This window comes from Ursus maritimus, unplaced genomic scaffold, assembly GCF_017311325.1.
Source record: "Ursus maritimus isolate PB19 unplaced genomic scaffold, ASM1731132v1 scaffold_2, whole genome shotgun sequence".
In the NCBI taxonomy this organism is placed as follows: domain Eukaryota; kingdom Metazoa; phylum Chordata; class Mammalia; order Carnivora; family Ursidae; genus Ursus; species Ursus maritimus.
Window position 1 is genome coordinate 5932004 of NW_024424452.1, and position 19676 is coordinate 5951679.

Genomic DNA, 19676 nt, shown 5'->3' on the forward strand with positions numbered 1-19676 from the left:
GGGGATGCCCGCTGTGCAAGCCCCCCCCCCCCAGAAAAGAAAGAGACTCCGGCCCCCTAGCGTCTCTGCTTGGCTATTTCGAGAGCACACAAGCTTTATTCGGCAATAATGGCAGTATTTCATGAGAATGAGCTGCACGACAGCGGGAATGCTGTTGTCTGCACAAAGTCTGAGAGCAAAGATTACGGCAACAGAGCTTTGCCCCCACAGCCCGGCCCCCTCCCCCCCAAATAGGCCCCAGTGGCCCCCCACGCTCCTGCATGGCTGGGCGGGAGGGCCTCGCTGTGGTCTCTCTCCGCATCTGGACTGCCCTCTCCGCCCACTCTGCCTCCCCCAGGCCACTGGGCTCCCCCCCGGGTGGGCTCCCTCCAGACCTGCCTTCTCCTCCTCAAGGCCATGAGGAGGGGCAAGAACCCCATCCCCCACAGTGAGCCCAAGGCCCCACTGGCCCATTGCTGCGAGGCCTTTTCCTCCATGGAAGTTAACCCGGTCTCCGAAAAAGAAGGTGCTATTTATAAAGCCCTCTGCACCCACAAAGTGTTAGCCCTGCCCCCACCCGACCCCCAGCAAGCAGGCAGGAAACAGGGTGTCCCCAGAATGGGCTGCAGGAGCCACGGGGACAGTATACAAAGAGTAGGGCCAGGCTCAGGAGCTCCGGGGGGCCAAGTGGAGAAAGTCTGATGTCATATTAGTTCTAATTCAGGACCCAGCAACCAGCCTAACTCCTACAGAGGACATCAGCGGAGACACCTGTGTAACACGTGTGACGTGTGTACCTGTGTGTGTGCACGTGTGCACACGCGTGCGCTTGTCTCTGTATGTATGACCTTTCATGATGTAGCCTTAACCATGGGTGACCTTCCTCCCAGTTCTCTGACCTAGGCAGGGCCACCTGGGGGAGGGAAGCTCGGACCCCAGATGGACGGCAGAAGTGCCAATATGGGGAGAACGGGTGAGGGGCAGCCAGGCACCCCTGGGAGAGAGGAGGGACCCCGCTGAGCTTCAGGGCCCTGCGTGGGGCTCTTCAGAGGCAATGGGTGGGGTAGGGCAGACTGAGAGGGGCTTACGGCAGAGGCTGGACTGTACAGATGGACGGATGGCAGGGGTGTGGGGCTGAGGGGGGCTCGTGGCGGCAGCTGGAAATACACATGGATGGCCAGCAGGGTGGACAGCCCCGCACACGCGAGCCCCTGCTGCTCGGCGGCCCGCACCACCCTGTCGGAAGCGCCCAGCTGGCGGTCAGTTAACGCTGAGATGGGACTGGGGGGCGCTCACACAGTGTAAGTTTTGATGGATTTGTAGAGGGGCGGCAGCAGCCCGTGGTTCTCGCGGACAACTTCCAGGTACTCCGAGGGAGCCTCCAGCAAGAAGGGCCCACAGCACATCTGGCAGCAGCACCTGACCCCAGCAGGAGGCTCCGGGTTCTTGTCAGACATGGGGGAAAAGTCAAAATCAGCCACCTATGGTGAACAAAACCCCACGGGTCAATCACCCGCCTGCCAGACCCCCGTTAGGCGGCCTTACGAGCTCAGCTGCCCAGCGGCACACAGTGCTTCCCTGTGCCCTTGGCTTTTCTGCTCCCTCTTTTCGTTGCCCTCCCCCGGGCACAGCTGCTCGGCAAGGGGTGAGCACGGCAGTCCGTCGGATGGGAAGAGGCCAACTCAACGTGGTCCGTCTATGAATGCATCTCGGACACATCGCCCCCAGCCCTAGGACCTTGCTCTGACATCCGGGTCCCCGCCAGGCTCCCCTTCTCCAGGCAGGGCCCGGAGGCCCAGACTCCCTGAGCACCCACCTCCACCATGTCCTTCTGGTGAGCGGCGTTCCGTAGCGTCATGTACATGATGAAGGCCAGCATCATGGTGATCAGCGTGGCGCACGGGAAAGCAAAGACAGCCGGCTGGATGCCTGCGGGTGAGACACGGTGAAGCCCCGGGTCGGGGGCTCTCCGACCGCAGCGGGGGACAGAAGAGTCAAACCCCACAACAGCTATTATTGCATCCCAACTGGGCAACCGCAACCGGCAAACCCGGGAAGTCTACAGAAACCAAGTAGGGGTGTGTTAGGGTTTTAAAATATGTCCACACGTGACTTGACGGTCACTTGCAAGAGGTGCTGCTAAATCCCCCGGCCCCCGAGCGTGAGCTGGACTTAATGACTTGCCCTAATGGATAGCACAGGACAGGAGCCATGGCCAGGCCATCAGAGAAACCACAGCCGCCGCCTCGCTCTCTCGTGGGTGACTTGCATTGGAGACGGGAAGGCGTGTTGTGAGGACACGCCACAGCCTTGTGACCTGCTGTAGGTATCTGTCCTCCACCAGCTCCAGGCTCCACCCCGACCCCCCGAGACAGAAAGCTGCGTGGTGGAGCAGGGAGAACCCAGGGCCTGCAGTTAGGCAGTCACGGGTTCGAACCCCGGCTCTGACCACGCTCCCTGATGCTAATGCTGACCCACGAGGCTGCTTCAGGGATGCCACGAGGGGAGGGGTGTGACTGTGCCAGGCGCACGGCAGCTGATTGGCAAGCGCGGGTCCCCCTCACCTCTCCCCTCCCCAAGTGTCTATACCAGGAGGCTCTGCTTCCCAGGAAAAGGCAGCACTGATTACCTGGAATGCTGTCTCCACCGCAGGATTCAGGGGGCCCTGAGGCACTCAGCACCCAGGAGGGGCTGGAGGAGACAGAGCCCCAGACCCCCAGCGAGGCCCACAAGGCCAGCCAGGGCCCAGAGTGGAGCACAGCATCTGCCTGATGGCTCAGACAGGGGCTGGGGAGACCAGAGGGGACAGCAGGGAACTTGTGGGTCCGACCCTGGGGACGAGTGCAGCTAGAGAGGTTTCTGAGCATACACGAAGGGCCGGGACCTGGCCGGGCACCTGAAAGACCATCCCTTAGGGCTCTGGGATCCCACTTTCTCCTCTATGTAAGGAAGTGCTTTTCTGGGGTCACAGAAGAGTCCCCCCTGGAAAAGAAGGGTAGAACTTCACGCCATCATCAGCTAATTCTGTGACTGCTAGCCAGCTGCCAGGCCTGACGGTGAGTTAGGGAAGGACATGCTGGGGGAGGTGGCTGGGGGGCCTGATGGATGACAGGAGCCCCACTTCACACTGTCTGAGCAGTACCTGCTCCCTGGGGCTGGTTTTAGTGGTTACCACAGTGCCAGGATCAGGGTGATGGCGGAGAAGGGAGCATTGTGATTGGGGGGGTTTATCGGGGGATTGCTCACGATGGGGACAGCGTGGCCTTGGTAATACGTGGGAAGGACTCCGGGGACAGTGATGGTGGCGGGGAGTGAGAGCCAAAGCTGTCTGCTGCTGGGCGGCAAGGGACCCATGACCCGGGTCCAGACGGTGGGCATCAGGGCCAGCGGGAGGGGTGCGGTTGGTGGTGTGGGCCGTAGCAATTCCAGAGCCATTTGCTGGCTCTGGATGGTGCCGGAAGGGCCGTCGGGAGCGTGCGTGGTAATGGTGGCAGAGCTGTGTGGTCAAGCTGGCCGGGGGGGCTGCGCTGGCTGCTGGGATAGCTCGCGGCGTTGGTGTGGAGGGCGGTGGTGGCAGAACCGAGGGGTGGGCGGTCTGGGGGAGGTATGGGCGTGTGGTCAACAGTGTTGGCTGGGCCAGCGGGTTTGGTGATGATGCTCATGTTGGGGGGTTGGCTGGAGGTCGCACACTGGCGGTGGCAGCCAGGCTGACTGGCATGTGCTGCCCGCGTGGCGCCGGGGGAGGGGCGGGGCACTTACTGGAAGGCCACACCTGGATCCTGTGGTACTGGTGCGTCTTACTGATGACGTTCTCGGCCCGGATGCTGAAGCAGTAGTCCCCAGGATCCCTGAAGGTGTGGGTCAGGTTGTAGGCCGTGCTGGCCACCGACACAGGGTGGCATTCCCCTTCCTCCAGCGGCAGGCACTCGGGCTTGAGGCGCCAGCACACGGTCAGAGGGGGGCTGCAGGGAAATGGGGGTGGCTTTTCAGCAATGGCTCAGGAAGGAGTGTGAGCACAGACCAAGGCTGAGAAAGGCCAGACAGCCGTGAACTTCCATGTCCTTTTCAGGACAGAACACCTAGCGGTCCTGGCCTCTGCTTCACCCCTTCCAGCCCAGGGAACATGATGGTAAATAAGAGATGCCCACCCCCCAGACCCCAAGGGGGTGCCAGGCTAGTGGGGCAAACAGGGATGGGCACAGAGTGCTGGACAAGACAGGGTGAGTGCTTCAGTGATACATGGGGTGTACACGGGGCACAGGTGGGTGCATTCTTTATGAGGAAGTCAGGGAAGGCTTTCTGGAGGAGGTGGCATTTGAATAGGATCTGAAAAGATAAGCAGACTTTCGACAGGTTGGGAGGGGCGGGGGCATTCCAGGTTATCCACCTGCCACAGCACAGGCCCAGAAGCTGGAAAACACAGGTCCAGCTCAGGAATGTGGAGAAGGCAGCCCCAGGCCCCAGTAAAACACACACTCCTGCCACCTCAGCCATCAGGTCTGCCAAGCCTGAGTGCTTCCCACCTCACTCTTCAAGTCCTAAGCTAAGCGCCTGCCCCCAAACTCCCCACAAGCTTTAGAAACTTCCTCCAGCCCTGCGGCTCATCTTCCTCTTCTCTTGGCTGCTTTGCGTGCTCCCCATCGAGCCTTGCCTCCCTCTGTCATGGCCCATTGTCGAGGGGTGGGGCCGGTCCTCCCCACCAGAGTCCCTGGAGGGCTGAGCCTGACCACCAAGCCCCGCGGCTCTGTCCACCTTGTGCAGAGAACATGCCCGGCTTCTCAGTCACTTACTCAGACCCACGTTGTTCTTGCCAGCCCTGGGCCGGTTCCCACCCAACATGGTTTGCTTTCTGGGGGCAGGAGGCAGGTCTAAGCCATACGCAGAGGGTGACGCATTCCTCACCGGGCTTTGCCTTGATGCCCACACTGCGGACAGCTCCAAAGGGCCCACCCTCTCTCCCCTGGGCGTCGAGTACGAAGCCGTGCCCACAACTCTCCCATGGTTGCAGAGCAAGGTAGCAGAAGCTTCCGCTGGCCCCCAAAGTTGGGGCCCCTCGGGGAATGGAACAGGCTCAAGATCATCCATGGGAGAGTGTGGGCAGGGCAGCGAATCACCCACTGTCCACTCGGGGGTTCACTCACCTCCCCAGGAAGTTTAAGGTCACTGTCAGCTTTTGGAAGGTCTGAATTAGGGTGGGCCCCAAGACCTGGATGCCTCGAAGGGTTTCTGAAAGGCAGAGAGGGCCCCATTAGACCTGGTGGCTGAGGACAGCTGTCTCAGAGCTCCCAGGGCTCGGGGCTGTGTCACCACCACCCTGTCAGGCTCTCTCCCGAGGTGGGGGTCGCAGGTCTGTCCAGGGCATGCCTGGGTCCCGCCTCCCCGACAGCAGCAGGTGTCAGAGCCGCTCAGAATGAGGATGCTGGGGGAAGCAGGTGGGGCTCTGAGAACCATGACGGAGGCCTGGCTCCAGATAACCTCCCCTCCCCCACCACGTGTGCAATGTGGGGAAAGCATCACCCCACTCGCACGCACTGCAGCACAACTCAGAAATCTGCCGCAGCTGCCCAAGCGCCCCGTCTCGCCAAAGTCAGGGAGAGGCGGGTTTGGGGTTTCCTCTCTGCAGGAGACTGAGGCCGTCCCAACCCCAACAGGACAGTCCTAGACAGGAGGCCAGTGTGGCCCGAGAGCAAAGAGCCATGTGGACCGACCAGCTCACAGTACAGTGTCTGGCCACAGGCTTGGGCTCTGGGAGCAGGCGGGCCTGGGTTCAAATCCACCTCTGCCGCTTGGTGGCCATGTGGCCTCCTCCGTGGCCCCCAGGGCCCTCTCAGAAATGGGGATAATGACCGACTGCTCAGAGGGCTGCCCCGGGGACCCGAAGAGAGGATGTGCATCCAAGCTCAGCCCAGTGCCCCCCTGGAGCCACTCTGATCTTCATGGGCTCCGACCCCGCAAAGAGTGCTGCCCAGGGCTCCCCAAGGGGCCAAACGCTCAACCTGCACCAACCCCCGGAGACCCACCCTGCAGCTTCAGTGAGGAAGAGAAGTCGCCCGTCTTCTGCATAATGCCCTTCTCGGCATTCTGCGTTGCCTGTTCCCACTCGGCCACCACCTTGAGCTTCACGGTGAAGGTTCCGATGATGGAATAGTTGTAATAGACCACAGCGTCTTCAGTCACCATCTGGGTGCTGTGAGGTGACAGGAGGAAGATGACAGAAGTGACTCACATGGCCTCTTAGGGTCAGGGGCGTCCGTGGAGTGACAAGCTCAGCTACCAATGCCTTGTGAGCAAAGCGGGCATCATCGCAGCAGCAACCCCCAGAGCCAGCCAAGACACAAGGTCAGCCACGCTTGGGTGAAGTGGCTGCTGGTCATCTTTGTGCCTGTAAGTGACAGGTGGGAGAACTCCCAGCAGCAAGTGCCTGTTACCTGCCAGGAACCTCAAAGAGGCCCTGAATTAGAGACAAGGACAATCCTGAGAGGGGAAAAAAATATAACCGGAGTTAAGACATATTTGGCTCTGAATCCCAGTTCTAGATTTCCTATCTATAACTCTAAGTCTTACTTTTCTCATCTGTAAAACAGAATCATATCTCCATCATAGTTATGATATGACATATAAAGTATATAATATCATGCTTTTTCCTGCAATTACCTGAATTACTTCAAAGGAAGTCTAATAACAATAAAGAAAATCTTTGTTGATTTCTCAATGCTCTTTACATATGAAGTTTAACAATTCTTTACCTATTAAATATCTTCCAAATATTTTCCAAACTCAGTTTAACTTTTGTCTTTTAGTTTGATGTACTTCTTTTTTTTTTTTTTAAAGATTTTATTTATTTATTTGACAGAGATAGAGACAGCCAGCGAGAGAGGGAACACAAGCAGGGGGAGTGGGAGAGGAAGAAGCAGGCTCATAGCGGAGGAGCCTGATATGGGGCTCGATCCCATAACGCCGGGATCACGCCCTGAGCCGAAGGCAGACGCTTAACCGCTGTGCCACCCAGGCGCCCCAGTTTGATGTACTTCTTTCATACTCAGATTTTAATTTTAGTGAGTCGAATCTAGCATTTTTTTTCCTTTATAGTTTCTGCCTCTGTTTCCCTGTTCTTAGAAATGCTTTCCCCACTACCAAATTATCCAATTGCAGGGGGTCATCGACATTTCAATCTAGTCCTGGTTCATTATGTTTAATTTTTTCAATCTATCTGGAATTGTTTTTGTTAAGGATCAGATTGTTTTTCTTCTAAATAGTTAACCAATTGCCTGATGCCATTTATTAAATAATCTATCTTTACTCACTGGTTAGAAATACCACTGTTACCATCTACTAGATATGTGTATAAACTCAGGTTTGTGTCTGCCTTTTCTATTCTGTCCTGTTGAATGGCCTTTTGTTGCTGCAAATTATTTGTGACTTTTTTTTAAAGATTTTACTTTTAAGTTATCTCTACACCCAACATGGGGCTCGAACTCAAAACCCTCAGATCAAGAGTTGCATGCTCTACGGGTTGAGCCAGCCAGTCGTCCCTATTTGTAGCTTTTAAAATACATTTATGTATGCATTTCTAGTTCTTCCCCCCATCCCCACTCATCATTCTGCTTTTCTGATCTTTTTTCCTTCTGACAATATTGAGAAATTCTCTCTTCACTTTTTAAGTCTTCTTAAGGTTCTAGGTGCAATCTGCATTTTTATTCAAATAAATCCTACCATTTGGGGCTAAGTTTATTCTCTTAGTTTTTACGTTTTAGAACTATTGTAAAAGATTTTTTCTATTGCCATCATATGGAAAGGCTATGAATCTTTGTTTTATGACCAGCCATATCATTAAAATCCGTTTTTAGTTCTAATATTTTTCAGTTCAGTCTCTTGTGTTTCCTAGGACACCTATGTGTGTAATGATTTTTGTCTCCTCCTATACAATATACATATTTCTTTTTCTTGTTTTATTTCATTGGCAAGTCAAAAATGTTCTATTATAGTAAAAAAGGTGAATAAAGGATTTAATGTGAAAAGAAATGCCCCTAATTAGTATAGAGCCAATCCCCTGGGTTGAGATAGATGTTCCAGATGTTGTTTAGGTTATAAAACCACGTGTATGTTTATAATGACACATTTTTATACATGTATATATGTATATATGCATTCATGCATATGTATATATGTGTGTATATGCGCATACTTAAACACCAAATTTCGATGTAGAATCTTTGTCACATTCCAAAAATTATACTTAATGGAATATTTATTGGACTCACATCAAGCTTACGGAATAACTAGAGGACATGTTTACAATATTAAGATTCACCATCCTGAACATGATGGTACATAACACATCTACGTAAATCTTTAATACCTCTTAGTGGGGGCACCTGGGGGGCTCAGTCAGTTAAGCATCTGCCTTCAGCTCAGGTCATGATCTCAGGGTCCTGGGATCGAGCCCCGCAGCAGGCTCCCTGCTCAGTGGACAGTCTGCTGCTCCCTCTCGCTCTCCCTCTGGGTTCTCCCCGCCGCCACTCAAATAAATAAATAAAATCTTTTTAAAAAAATCTTTGATACCTCTCAGTAGCTCTAGTTTTCTTCACACAGGCTCTTACCCATTTCCAGGTGTGTTCCTATGTGTATGTACTATTTTTGCTATAATTGGGAGCCCCCACTTTGTTTTCTAACGTATTACTGTACATAAGAAAGCACGCTGAGCCTGTAAGTCCCATGGGGGTGAGAAGTGATGCGCGAGAAGGATTCCTAAGCCTTTAATGAACTGGGAAAATTGGCTTGTGTTTCTCTGCAAGCCTGAGAAATGTCTTAAGGAATGCCAACAAATGGAAGGTGAAAACATATGGGCTAGAGTAGGAAAGACCATCAGCCAGGGACTTGAGGGGACCCAAAAGGATTGGGGGGTCCCCGCAGAGCACCACCCTCACACAAGCTCAGGGTGTCTGTGGGCTGCCTGGGCTCGGCACCTGACCCCCACTTCCTGACCTGCCTCCTCCAGCCTGGCTTGTTTGGAGAGGAGAAGTCAAGAGAAACGAAGCCACGACACCTGAGTTCTACCACATGTGTATAATTGCACGTGCTATCAGCCAAGTAGGTCCTTCCAGAGTCAAATGGAGAAAAATCCTACTTTGACCTTTCTTAAAGGGATGTTTGGGGCACCAGTGACCTCCTGTACCCGGCTGGAGGCTCCTCGAAGGCAGGTCCCGTGACTGGCTCACCATTGGTCCCCACGCGCCCCAGGCTTCACACAGCAGGTGTTGCAGGAATGTTTGGAGCCAGAGAGCGTGAGCAGGGGAGGGTGGGAAAGTACAGCGCACTCTGCGTGGGACGACGGGGCCACCAGCCACAGGCCAAAGCTTTGGGACATCAGAGGGGAAGGACGTACCCATCTCCGAAGTCCCAGTTGTAGAGAAATGAGGCTGTCTTGAAGAAGTTGCTCGGGTCATGGAGGAGGAAGGAAACTTTAAGGACTGTCTTGGTGAGGTAAGAGCTGGGCCAGGGCAGGGAGGTGTTCTGGGTGACAACGAGGTTCCCCACGAGCAGCTCTGGGAGAGAGACCATAGGCAGGTGAGTCCCCCGAGGGGGCGGGAAGGCGGGGCCAGGGAGTGACCTCACATGCCACCAGCAGGACAGCCTCTCCCCACCCTGCCCTTCTGGCTGTCAGAGCTGAGTGGTGGTGGGAGGGGACCCTGCAGGTCACTGAACACAGAGGCGCACGGCCCCCACATCATTGCCCCTGCTGCATGGGGCACTGGTGAAGACTCACGGCGCCCGCACAGCCTTGCTCCTACACCACTTTCACCAGGACCCCGAACTTTCTGGCACAAAAGGTGCTCAGGACCAGGAGGAAATGCATAGGCTTTGAAAGAAAATCTCGGGAGAGATTTCAAATTATTAGATGAGTCTAGAAAAAAATTAGCGGTTCTACTGATCACAGCTCTATGGCCGATGTGCTGGGCTGGGTAAGGACCACCGTTCCATGTCTCCTTCTCTAAAAAAAAAATAAATAAATAAATTTGGGAGCTGATTTTTTTCACCTCAAAAGCAGGAAAGTAAGGTGTTCTCAATCAAGCTCATTTGGAAAAATGCTGAAAAGTAGGATGAAAAGAAACCGCCTGGGGCGCCTAGGTGGCACAGCGGTTGAGCGTCTGCCTTCGGCTCAGGGCGTGATCCCGGCGTTATGGGATCGAGCCCCACATCAGGCTCCTCTGCTATGAGCCTGCTTCTTCCTCTCCCACTCCCCCTGCTTGTGTTCCCTCTCTCGCTGGCTGTCTCTATCCCTGTCGAATAAATAAATAAAATCTTTAAAAAAAAAAAAAGAAAAAAAAAAAAAAGAAAAGAAACCGCCTGTCATTCAAACACTATTGCTGATGTTTTGAAGAACTGCAAAGCATTCGTGTGTATGTATTTCATAGAACGGACATTACATATACACACGTGTACTAAACACAGTTGAGCAAATTGGTTATAGAAGGTTGTGTCTTGCTTTTTAAACTTTTATAAGCAGGAGTATTCCCCTGGGACACTACAAACTCTTTGTAAAGGTCATTGCTATTCGTTATACAAATTATATCCACGTACTGGTCCCTTATGGTTGCAAACTCAGCTCGTCTAATATTTCCTTCTGTTGTTATAAACACCACTGCAGTGAACGCATTTGTGCATAAAACACTAGCCAAATGGCAATTTACTTCCTGAAGACAAATTCTTTAACAGATTGTAAACTCCAAGAGAGCAGGGACTTACTTCCCGGAAGGAGGAAGGAGTGGTAGGGTGGGAGGCTGGAGGGAGGAGAATGAACAGACCAGAGACTGAAATAGTGCATAACCATTGATAGATATCGATCGGCGGCTCTCCAAAGAGTTGGGTTCATTTATACCCCCAGTAGCAACATGTGCTTTAAGGGTTCATTCCAGCACAACGCTCCCAGCACTGGGTAGTAAGTGTTTTCTGATCCTTTGTTAACAGATAACAGAGAAGGGGCCATGAGTCTAATTCGTGTTTATACGATTACTAACCAGGCTGGATGGTTTTCTCTGCAGCAACAGTCTGAAGGCAAATTAGCAAACAGAAAAGGTCCTCACCTGTGATGGGGAGGACGATGAGGCTCCTCGCCACAGGCTGGCATGTCCAGCAGGCGGCAGCGGTGACCCAGACGGAGACCGGGAAGTCCCCGGGCACGTTCCCCACGGCGCGGATGGTGGAGCTGAAAGCCTCATCAGTCTTCCCCGTGAGCAGCAGCGGGGTATGAATCCAGTGGAAGCGGTAGAGGTGGGTGTTGGTGGGCAGGACCAGGCTGCCATTGTCACTGGCCACTAGGCTGGCTGTGATGGTCACCTCTGCCCCCGTGGTGGCAGGGCCATCGGTGGTGAGATGGAGTTCATACAGGCCTGGAAGCCCAGAGACAAAGACCGTATTTCAGGAGAAGTGTGGCAAGGAACCCACCGTCACCCTCTGGGCTGGCTTCTGCTATTCTATTTTATAAATGGAGAAACTGAGGCCCGGGCAGCTCAAGTGACTTGCCCACGGGTCATGTGGCTAGTTCAGTGTAAAGCTGGGATTCGAACCCAGGCCCAACGGAGTCCAGAGACTTTCTTTTTATGCCAGCCAAGCAGGGCATTCCAGAGCACAGGCCTGACCCGGCCAGACTTATTTCTTAGCTATGACAATACCTGCCAACATATGTCACAGGAGGGACCACCTTGGCTGCTCCAAAAAAAAAAAAAAAAGGCCTGTGTTACCTGCTTCTTCTGACTAGTCTTTCCATGTCAAACACAATTCCGATCTGAAACACAAAGCTGAGTCTGGAGCCTCTTAGAGGCCTAATGCCTAGACAGCGATAGAACAAGCCTCGGGACAAAGGTCCACTCGGATTCAAGCCAACCCTTCGTCTGAATCTGTGAAGGAAGAGGTTGTCGGTCTACACCGGCCAACACAGCAGCCACTGGGCACACCGGCTTTGTAAGTTTCACTTAAAATGAAACAAAATTTAAAACCCACTTTCTTAGCCACAGCAGCTGCATTTCTTTCTTTTTTTTTTTAAATATTTTATTTATTTATTTATTTGAGACAGAGGGCTGGAGAGAACACAAGCAGGGGGGAGGGGCGAAGGGAGAGGGGGAAACAGACTCCCCACAGAGCAGGGAGCCCAATGCGGGGCTCCATCCCAGGACCCCGGGATTATGACCCGAGCTGAAGGAAGACACTTAACAGACTGAGCCACCAGGTGCCCGCGTAGCTGCATTTCAAGTGCTCAGTAGCAAAGATCACAGAATATCTTCGTTATCACAGGAGGTCCCACCGGACTGCACTGCTCACCGCTCTTAAATGACCTCCGGGATTCCTGCTGGGGTCAACGCTGGAAGTCCAGCTGGCCGACTCCTCAGGGAACTTGAACTGAAATATGGGGGATGCAGCCCTTACAGGGAACCTGGGAATCAGTCTTGGAGGGACCTTACAGAGAACAGTGCCTTGTGCGTATGGGAGGGAGGCCGGGACAGAGGCCCTTTAAAATAACACTCCCCGCCCCCCCAACAACTCAATACCACATGGAAGGTAAGACTCATAGTAACCTGAAGATAGAGAAAATAGAAAATGAAAACTTAAACAATCTTATTAAAAATAAAAATAATCAGTAACCACTAGTGTTACCATATGTGGGCATTTCCTACTTAAAAAAAAAATTGTGGGGACACCTGGGTGGCTCAGCTGTTGGGCGTCTGCCTTTGGCTCAGGGCGTGATCCCAGGGTCCTGGGATCGAGCCCTGCATCGGGCTCCCTGCTGGGCGGAAGCCTGCTTCTCCCTCTCACGCTCCCCTTGCTTGTGTTCCCTTTCTCGCTGTCTCTCTCTGTCAAATAAATAAATAAATTCTTTAAAAAAAAATTGTGCTCGTACTTTGGAAATCCGTATCTATCGTTGTTGTTTTCAATTCCATATTGCGGGCATTTCCTAAGTCATTATTCTTCAATTGCTTTACTAATGTGCATAATATTTTATCATCTGAACAAAGTAAGATTTTTACAATAATGTTTCTTTCCATCATGAAAAAAATACATATGTATTTATAAAGAATATTAGAAATGTCCCATTATCCTACTTCCAAAACACAGCTGTAACCATACTGCTATCCTCATGTCTCTTTTTCATGCATGGAAGTTTTTAATTTAGACATAATCACACCCTGCACACAATTTTGAATTATTTTATTTTTACATGACAACATATCAAAAGCATGTCTGTGGTCGCACTAATGTGAATTTCACTCTTGGTATGATAGTCCCTCAAGCAGGTATATATTTTTTCTTTTTTTATTTATTTATTTTTTCTTTTTTTATTATTATGTTAGGTTAGTCACCATACAGTACATCATTATTTTTTTCTTTTTTTAAAGATTTTTTTTTTATTTTTTAAAGATTTTATTTATTTATTTGACAGAGATAGAGACAGCCAGCGAGAGAGGGAACACAAGCAGGGGGAGTGGGAGAGGAAGAAGCAGGCTCCCAGCGGAGGAGCCCGATGTGGGACTCGATCCCGGAACGCCGGGATCACGCCCTGAGCCGGAGGCAGACGCTTAACTGCTGTGCCACCCAGGCGCCCCTAAAGATTTTGTTTTTAAGCAATCTCTACACCCAACATGGGCTCAAACTCACAACCCCGAGGTCAAGACTTGCATCCTCCACTGACTGAACCAGCCAGGTGCCCCTAATTTTTTTTTTTTTTCCAGTAAACTCTACCACCAATGTGGGGCTCAGACTCATGAGATCAAGAGTCACGTCCTCTACCAACTGAGCCAGCCAGGACCCCAAGCAGGTCTATCTTGATTCCCAGAACCCCTCACTCTTGCCAATAGCACTACCGCACGTCTTGGTGACTATTTGGTTACAATTTGTAAATTTCCTCTTCAGGTGAGATTTCTGAAGGGCTACAGGTTCGAGAGTGTCCAGCCCGCAACAGCATACGCCTCACCAGAAGAGGTGACATGCAAGGAAGGCTGGAGGGGCCCCAAGCCCCTCTCTGCTCATTTCCTTCACTCCCACCCACCTTCCTGGCCAGATGTTCCTGCTCCCTGGATTTTGAGTGCCCCCTAAGTGCTGAGAGAACCAAGTAAGCTAGACCTACTTTCTGGACTCCAGATCTGCACTGAGCAAAAGAGGAGCTGCTAACCACACGTAATTACGTTTAAATTAATCAAAGTTAATTACTTAAATTGAACCAATACTAGAGTTCAGTTCCTCAGTTGCACTTGCCCATTGCAAGTGCTTCCTAGCTAGATGTGGTTAGTAGCTACTCTCCAGGGCAGATATAGAATATTGCCTTCATCACCCAACGTTCTGCTGGACAGTGCTGGTCTAGGGCTCTCCCCTCCTCACACGTACCATTTTCAGCCATCGCTCTCTGTTGGGGCCAGAGGGAGCAGCTGTCCCGGGAATCACTCAATCCCTAGTCCTTTCCCACTCCTCGTCCCATCTGCGCGCGTTTGCTTCCTCTCCGTCACTACTAGCATTGCTAAAGGCTAGCATTCAGCCGTTACTGCTTCATCCTTGGCCCTGGCTCTTGGCCTCTGGTCCTCCCCTCTCTCAGCACCGTCTCCCCCCCTGCTCCCACCAACAAGGAGCTTCCTCCACAGCTAATGTGTTCGTGGACCAGCCTCAGTGTGGAGTCCAAATTCACATCCTGGCACATCCACGCCGGGACTGGCCACTTTAACTCGGGCCGCTCTCCCGACATGTTCTGTCCTTCCTAACCTCAGGGCCTTTGCACATGCTGTCCCCAATGCCCTTCTCTACCTACATGTCGGTGGATATAACTTCTTTCAGGAAAACTTCCCTGAGCCCCTTGCCCCCTTAGTGCTCTCCGAGCAGCCTCAGCACATAGTGGTCCCAACCTCGCGTTGGCATGAACTTTCTTTGTCTCCCTTGCTGCACTGCAAGCTCCTTGAAGGCAGGGGTCATTATCATCTCCCCATGTGCCCAACAAGCTTGGCACATAGCAGCTGTTCAGCACCGCTGCTGCCCAAGGCTCCTGGCAGAGGGACCAGCCCACCTCGCACTGCTCTTAAGAGACCGTTCACCCAGGTAGTACTGACTGAACCCCTTCCTTGTGCCCCACCCCACAAGTGCTGGGGGAACCCAGAAGTGTAGGACATGCCTCCTGCCCTCAGGGAGCTCACTAGAGAACTGCCGGCTTCAGCAAACCTGAGACCTCAGCCTTGTCCCACTCGCCTTGTGGCAGTGTTGCCTGCCCCTGCTGGGGACTCCTGCTCCAGCCTTTCCCTTCGTCACACATTCCCTGCTCTGAGTCCCCTTCCCCAGAGCCCATTTTGGATTGTGAAATCATCTGGACTAGCACTGAAAAAGGGGCCTGCAGTGTCTTAATCCCAAAGAGAGAATTCCAGGTGCTATGGCAGAAATTTCTGCAAGAAAATACAATGTGTATTTTACACTGAGGGACGTGAGTCCCCTGAGGTCCCCATGTAGGTACCTGGAGTCACCAAGCAAATCTGTACCCACCCCCTCCCCTGGGCTGAGTTCTGTTCTCCCTCCCTGTGAGGCGGCATTTGGCCAGGCTTCACAGAAAGAGAGGCTATCCCCTCCCTTCTCTCTCTTGCTCCCGCCCTGTCCCCCCAGGCGAGGAGCGTGGGCCAGAGCGAGGCTGGCAGGTGGCAGGGACATTTGGCTGCATGCTAATGGCCATCCAGCATCTGCAGCGAGACTGGAGACGGGCGCATGTCAGCGCTACGCAGATCTGTTGCCAGGGGAATGGACTGGCTGGGAGGAGGGGTGGGGCGGGGATGGGGAGGGGCTATGGCAACAGCGATGTTGCTGCAGACGCTGGCCCAGCTCCTGGAAGCCCCCACACCTGTCCAGACACAGGGAAGCTCCAAGGGTAGTTTTTCTCAAGCTTTTTTTCCAAGCAGATGTTTCACGGCACCTGGGTAATGCTGCCCGTCTCTTCCTTAGGGCTCTCAGAAGTGTCCAGGGCATCCAAGCTGAAATGGACCATGAAGGCTTTGCCACATGTGGCTAAAGGAACCAAGCCCAGGTCCTGTTGCCCTACCCATCCAAACCTATCTTTCCAGATTTGGAGGCCCAGGTGACATGGCCTTGGAGTACAGAGCAGCAGCTAAAGGAGGGGCTCAGGGGGCCCCACGGGCGCACTGAGTGACCCAGAGCTGAAAGGGCCAAAGCAAAAAGCAAAATGGCAACCGCCACGAAGCCTGACCCATGGAAGGAACACTCACGAGCAAGCCCCGTGGGCTTCCCCTTGGAGCACACCTTCCAGCACAGCATGTGGGATCCTGAACATTCTAGAAAATGGCTGCATTGGTTCTTTCACACTGCACATGTGGATAGCCCCAAACACCTCCCGAGGTACCTGGGACATCTGAAACAACGTAACCTGGAATTCACGACTGGTCCAGTACTTGGACTCTGACTGCCACTTCTGTCAGAAGCGTCCCATGCAGGCTGACCCAGACCCCAGGAAGAATGGAAAGGGCTCCCAAGTCTCTTGTTTTTTCCTGTGCCTGAGGGAGAAGGTATGCTCCCCAACCTCATTCCCAGCTTATCTTGATCATATCATGAATAGGCCAGGCTGGGAACCACGCATGACTTCCAAAGAATTAATGTACTTGTTTTTTCTTTTTTGCAGTTTAGGCCACGGTGATCATTTCCAGACACATGTAAACCCAATGGATAGGAGACCCCCATCTCTACATGACATTTCCAGGAGGGAAGCAGGTCATCCTGACCAAGCATAATTCCCACAAAACTCTCCTAATTCACCCTTAAGATGCAGGTTTTTATTTTACCTTTTGGATTCTCTTTCACAATTGGGCATTAGATTTCTTTCTCTCTCTACCATTCTTTGGGGGGGGGGTTAATGAAAAATGTTGTCTATTTAACACACGCACATCACCAGAGCTGCCCACGTCCCACCTGTCCCCCCAACCCCCCAGGTCCTTTGTTGTCGCCAAAATGAGGCAGAAAGGTTGGTGCTGGCCTGCTGGCGGTGGGGAAGCAGGGAACATGGAAGCACCGCCCGGTGGGGGTGGGGGGGCGAGGGGAGCACCCAGCAGAACCTGTCAGCTCGGGTCCATTTTGGAAACCATTCCAAAGACGAAATGGCAGACTGGCCCCTTGCGCTCTAAAATCGCAACCTCCCCGAAGCCAACACAAGCAGGGGGGAAAACGTCTCCAGATAAGACATTTAAAGGCAAAGACACTGCTCCGCGGGCACCCTGTCCGCGCTCCCTGTGGGGGCTGTGGCGTGATGACGGATCCCGCACATTCCGGATCTCCCCGCATCAACCTCCCCGCCCCACCCCCCAGCAGCTGCGAGGTCCCCCAGGCATCGTATGGGTGCACCAGCCACCGCGCGCGGTTCCCAGGCCAGGGCCCATCTGGAGGTGGCAGCAGGAACCGACGAGCGCGGGGAGCCCCCTCGAGCGCCGGGCCGACTTCTGGGGAGAAGGGTGGAGGGAGGGAAGAGAGGGCTTCGAGGCGCCGGCCGGCCACGCTCCGCTCCGCCGCGCGCTGCAGAGGCTTCCCGGGAGGAGGAAGGTGCGCGCAGGGCGCACGGCTGGACCGCCCCGAGGCCCCGGGCGCGCTGCGGCTGGAGGGGGGCGGCCGGCCAGCCCGCGCAGCGCCTTACCTGCGGCCACCCTGGCCGGGGCCAAGGGCAGGAGGCAGGCGAGCCAGAGGACGCGGCTGAGGCGCGGCCAGAGGGCCGGGGCCATGGCTGCCCCCGGAGCGGCAGGAGAGCCGAGGGGACGCGGCTGTCTCCGCTGCTGCGGCCGCTGCTCCGGGCGCGCGGCGCGGGCTATGCGGGGAGGTGCGGGAGCGGCGCTCGCTCGTCCTCGCCTCGCGACGCTGTGTCGCTGCGCGCCGCCGCCGCCCACAGCCAGCCGCGCCGACCCCGGCCCACGTCAGCCGCGCCGCGCCCCCTCCCCGCGTCCCTCCTTCCCCTCGCCGCACCCCTCCTTTCCCCACGAACCCCCGCCTCCCTGAGTCCGCGCTCCAGCAGTCTGCGCCGCCTCCCGCGCCCCCTCCCCTCCCCTCTTCTCTCCTCCCTTAACCCCTCTTCACCCCACGATCCTCCCCTCCCCTCACTTCCCCTCCCCTCCCCGGGTCTGCGCTCCTTCTGTCTGCGCCGCCTCCCCGCGTCCGCGTCCTCGCCCGCCGGCTCTGACTCAGCGTCCCCAGAGGCGCGCGCCCCGCCGCAAAGCCGCGCGCAGGCCCCTTTGGGTTCTTCTCCGGTTGCCATTTCCCCTCTTGACGCACACGATTTGGAGATGCGGCTCCTCATTTACGTGGAGCCCCCACTGTGTGCCAGGCGCTGGACAGAGGGACTGCAAACGCCCCATATCCCTCCTGAGGGAGGGGCTCGAGTACCTACGCTGAGACTCATGTCATTCCCCAGTTTACCCTCTCTATGCTTGCTGTAAAAGTGCTTGCGCTCACAGCTGGGCCGTCCCGTGGTCCCGTGGCTGTCACTGAGGGCCTTGTGAGACTCAACAACAATCGCAGTGGGGAGTGACCAGGCCCCTCTTTGGCCTACGCAGGCGCTTCCACCCGCCATAATAGAGTGGAGCACGTCTTTCCTTCTAGAAGGTGGCTGTGCCTGTCTGGTCTTCGAGACTGGAAGCTGGCAGCCCAGATCTTTGTCCCACCTCTGCTTTTGCTTAACTCTGTATTTGGGCAAGGGATCCCATCTAGAGGGAGGGAGGTTGGATGAACCCGTCTGGCCTGGGGGGCACAGATGGACCAACCACGACTTGAATCGCAGCATAGGAGTGAAGACACCTACAGGTATGGCCTCTGTCTCTGATGGGCTCACTGGCCGCACTGCTATCTCACCCTAATGGAGGGGGAACGGATTTGAGTGAGCCCCCCTAGGAAAGTTGTAAGCGCTAGACAGGAGTCACCTCCAGTAGCATCAATCACCATCGTGGGGACGATACCAGGCCTAGGAAGCAGGACATACCAGGCCTAGGAAGCAGGACACTTTGGATTCTCCCTGAGAGTTATGTGACCTTGGGAATGTCACTTTCCTCTGAGTCCCTCACTTTCCTTTTCTTTAAAATGGAAATAGTTCCTACCCTATAAGACTGACCCTACGAGACTGTAGCATGGATAAAAGGAGTTAACACATAGAGCAGTGCTTTGGACACTGCACTCTATCAGTATTGGCTCTCATCATTGGAATTGCTTACAGACCTGGGAAAGTTTTGTTTGTCCATCAGGAATTGAGGGAAAAAATGAGGTTGAAAAAAAAATATGTTAAGTTTATAAACCGAGTTGCAAATATTTAACTAGCATTATTCAAAGGTCTGGTTATTGGTGTCTTTTATTTATTTTATTTTATTATTTTTTAAAGATTTTATTTATTTATTCGACAGAGAGAGACAGCCAGCGAGAGAGGGAACACAAGCAGGGGGAATGGGAGAGGAAGAAGCAGGCTCCAGCGGAGGAGCCTGACGTGGGGCCCGATCCCAGAACGCCGGGATCACGCCCTGAGCCGAAGGCAGCCGCTTAATGACTGAGCCACCCAGGGGCCCCATTAGTGTCTTTTAAAACAAACTAAATGCAGGGGCACCAGCTAGCTCAGTGGGTAGAGCATGTGACTCTTGACCTCAAGGTTAAGTTTGAGTCCCATGTTGGGTGTTGAAATTACTTAAAAATAAAATCTTAAAAAA

The 19676-nt window shown here is 53.7% G+C and overlaps 1 protein-coding gene across 3 annotated transcripts; it reads right to left on the reverse strand.

Annotated features, from left to right (window-relative positions):
- Positions 1-1271: 1271 nt before the first annotated feature.
- Positions 1272-17717, reverse strand: TMEM130 (transmembrane protein 130). 3 transcript variants are annotated; one of them, XM_040634779.1, is made up of 8 exons: positions 17633-17717; positions 11064-11369; positions 9365-9524; positions 6000-6166; positions 5121-5205; positions 3739-3941; positions 1796-1908; positions 1272-1424 (listed from the first exon to the last, which is right to left on the reverse strand). In XM_040634779.1, the coding sequence occupies exons 1-8, from the start codon at positions 17715-17717 to the stop codon at positions 1272-1274; spliced, it is 1272 nt and encodes a 423-aa protein (XP_040490713.1). The 3 variants fall into 3 exon arrangements, with proteins under 3 accessions (XP_040490713.1, XP_040490712.1, XP_040490714.1); XM_040634778.1 differs by having other exon boundaries at positions 1272-1460; XM_040634780.1 differs by lacking the exon at positions 11064-11369.
- Positions 17718-19676: the final 1959 nt, after the last annotated feature.

What these genes read in the sequence shown, in the direction of transcription:
- TMEM130 (XM_040634778.1), bottom strand. Translation starts at nt 17,717, where the DNA reads ATGGCCCCGGCCCTCTGGCCGCGCCTCAGCCGCGTCCTCTGGCTCGCC. An exon ending in AACTGGGACTTCGGAGATGG is followed by an intron (nt 6,167 to 9,364) that starts GTACGTCCTTCC and finishes GTCACCTCACAG; the next exon opens with CACCCAGATGGTGACTGAAG. An exon ending in ACCAGAAGGACATGGTGGAG is followed by an intron (nt 1,461 to 1,795) that starts GTGGGTGCTCAG and finishes TGTTCACCATAG; the next exon opens with GTGGCTGATTTTGACTTTTC.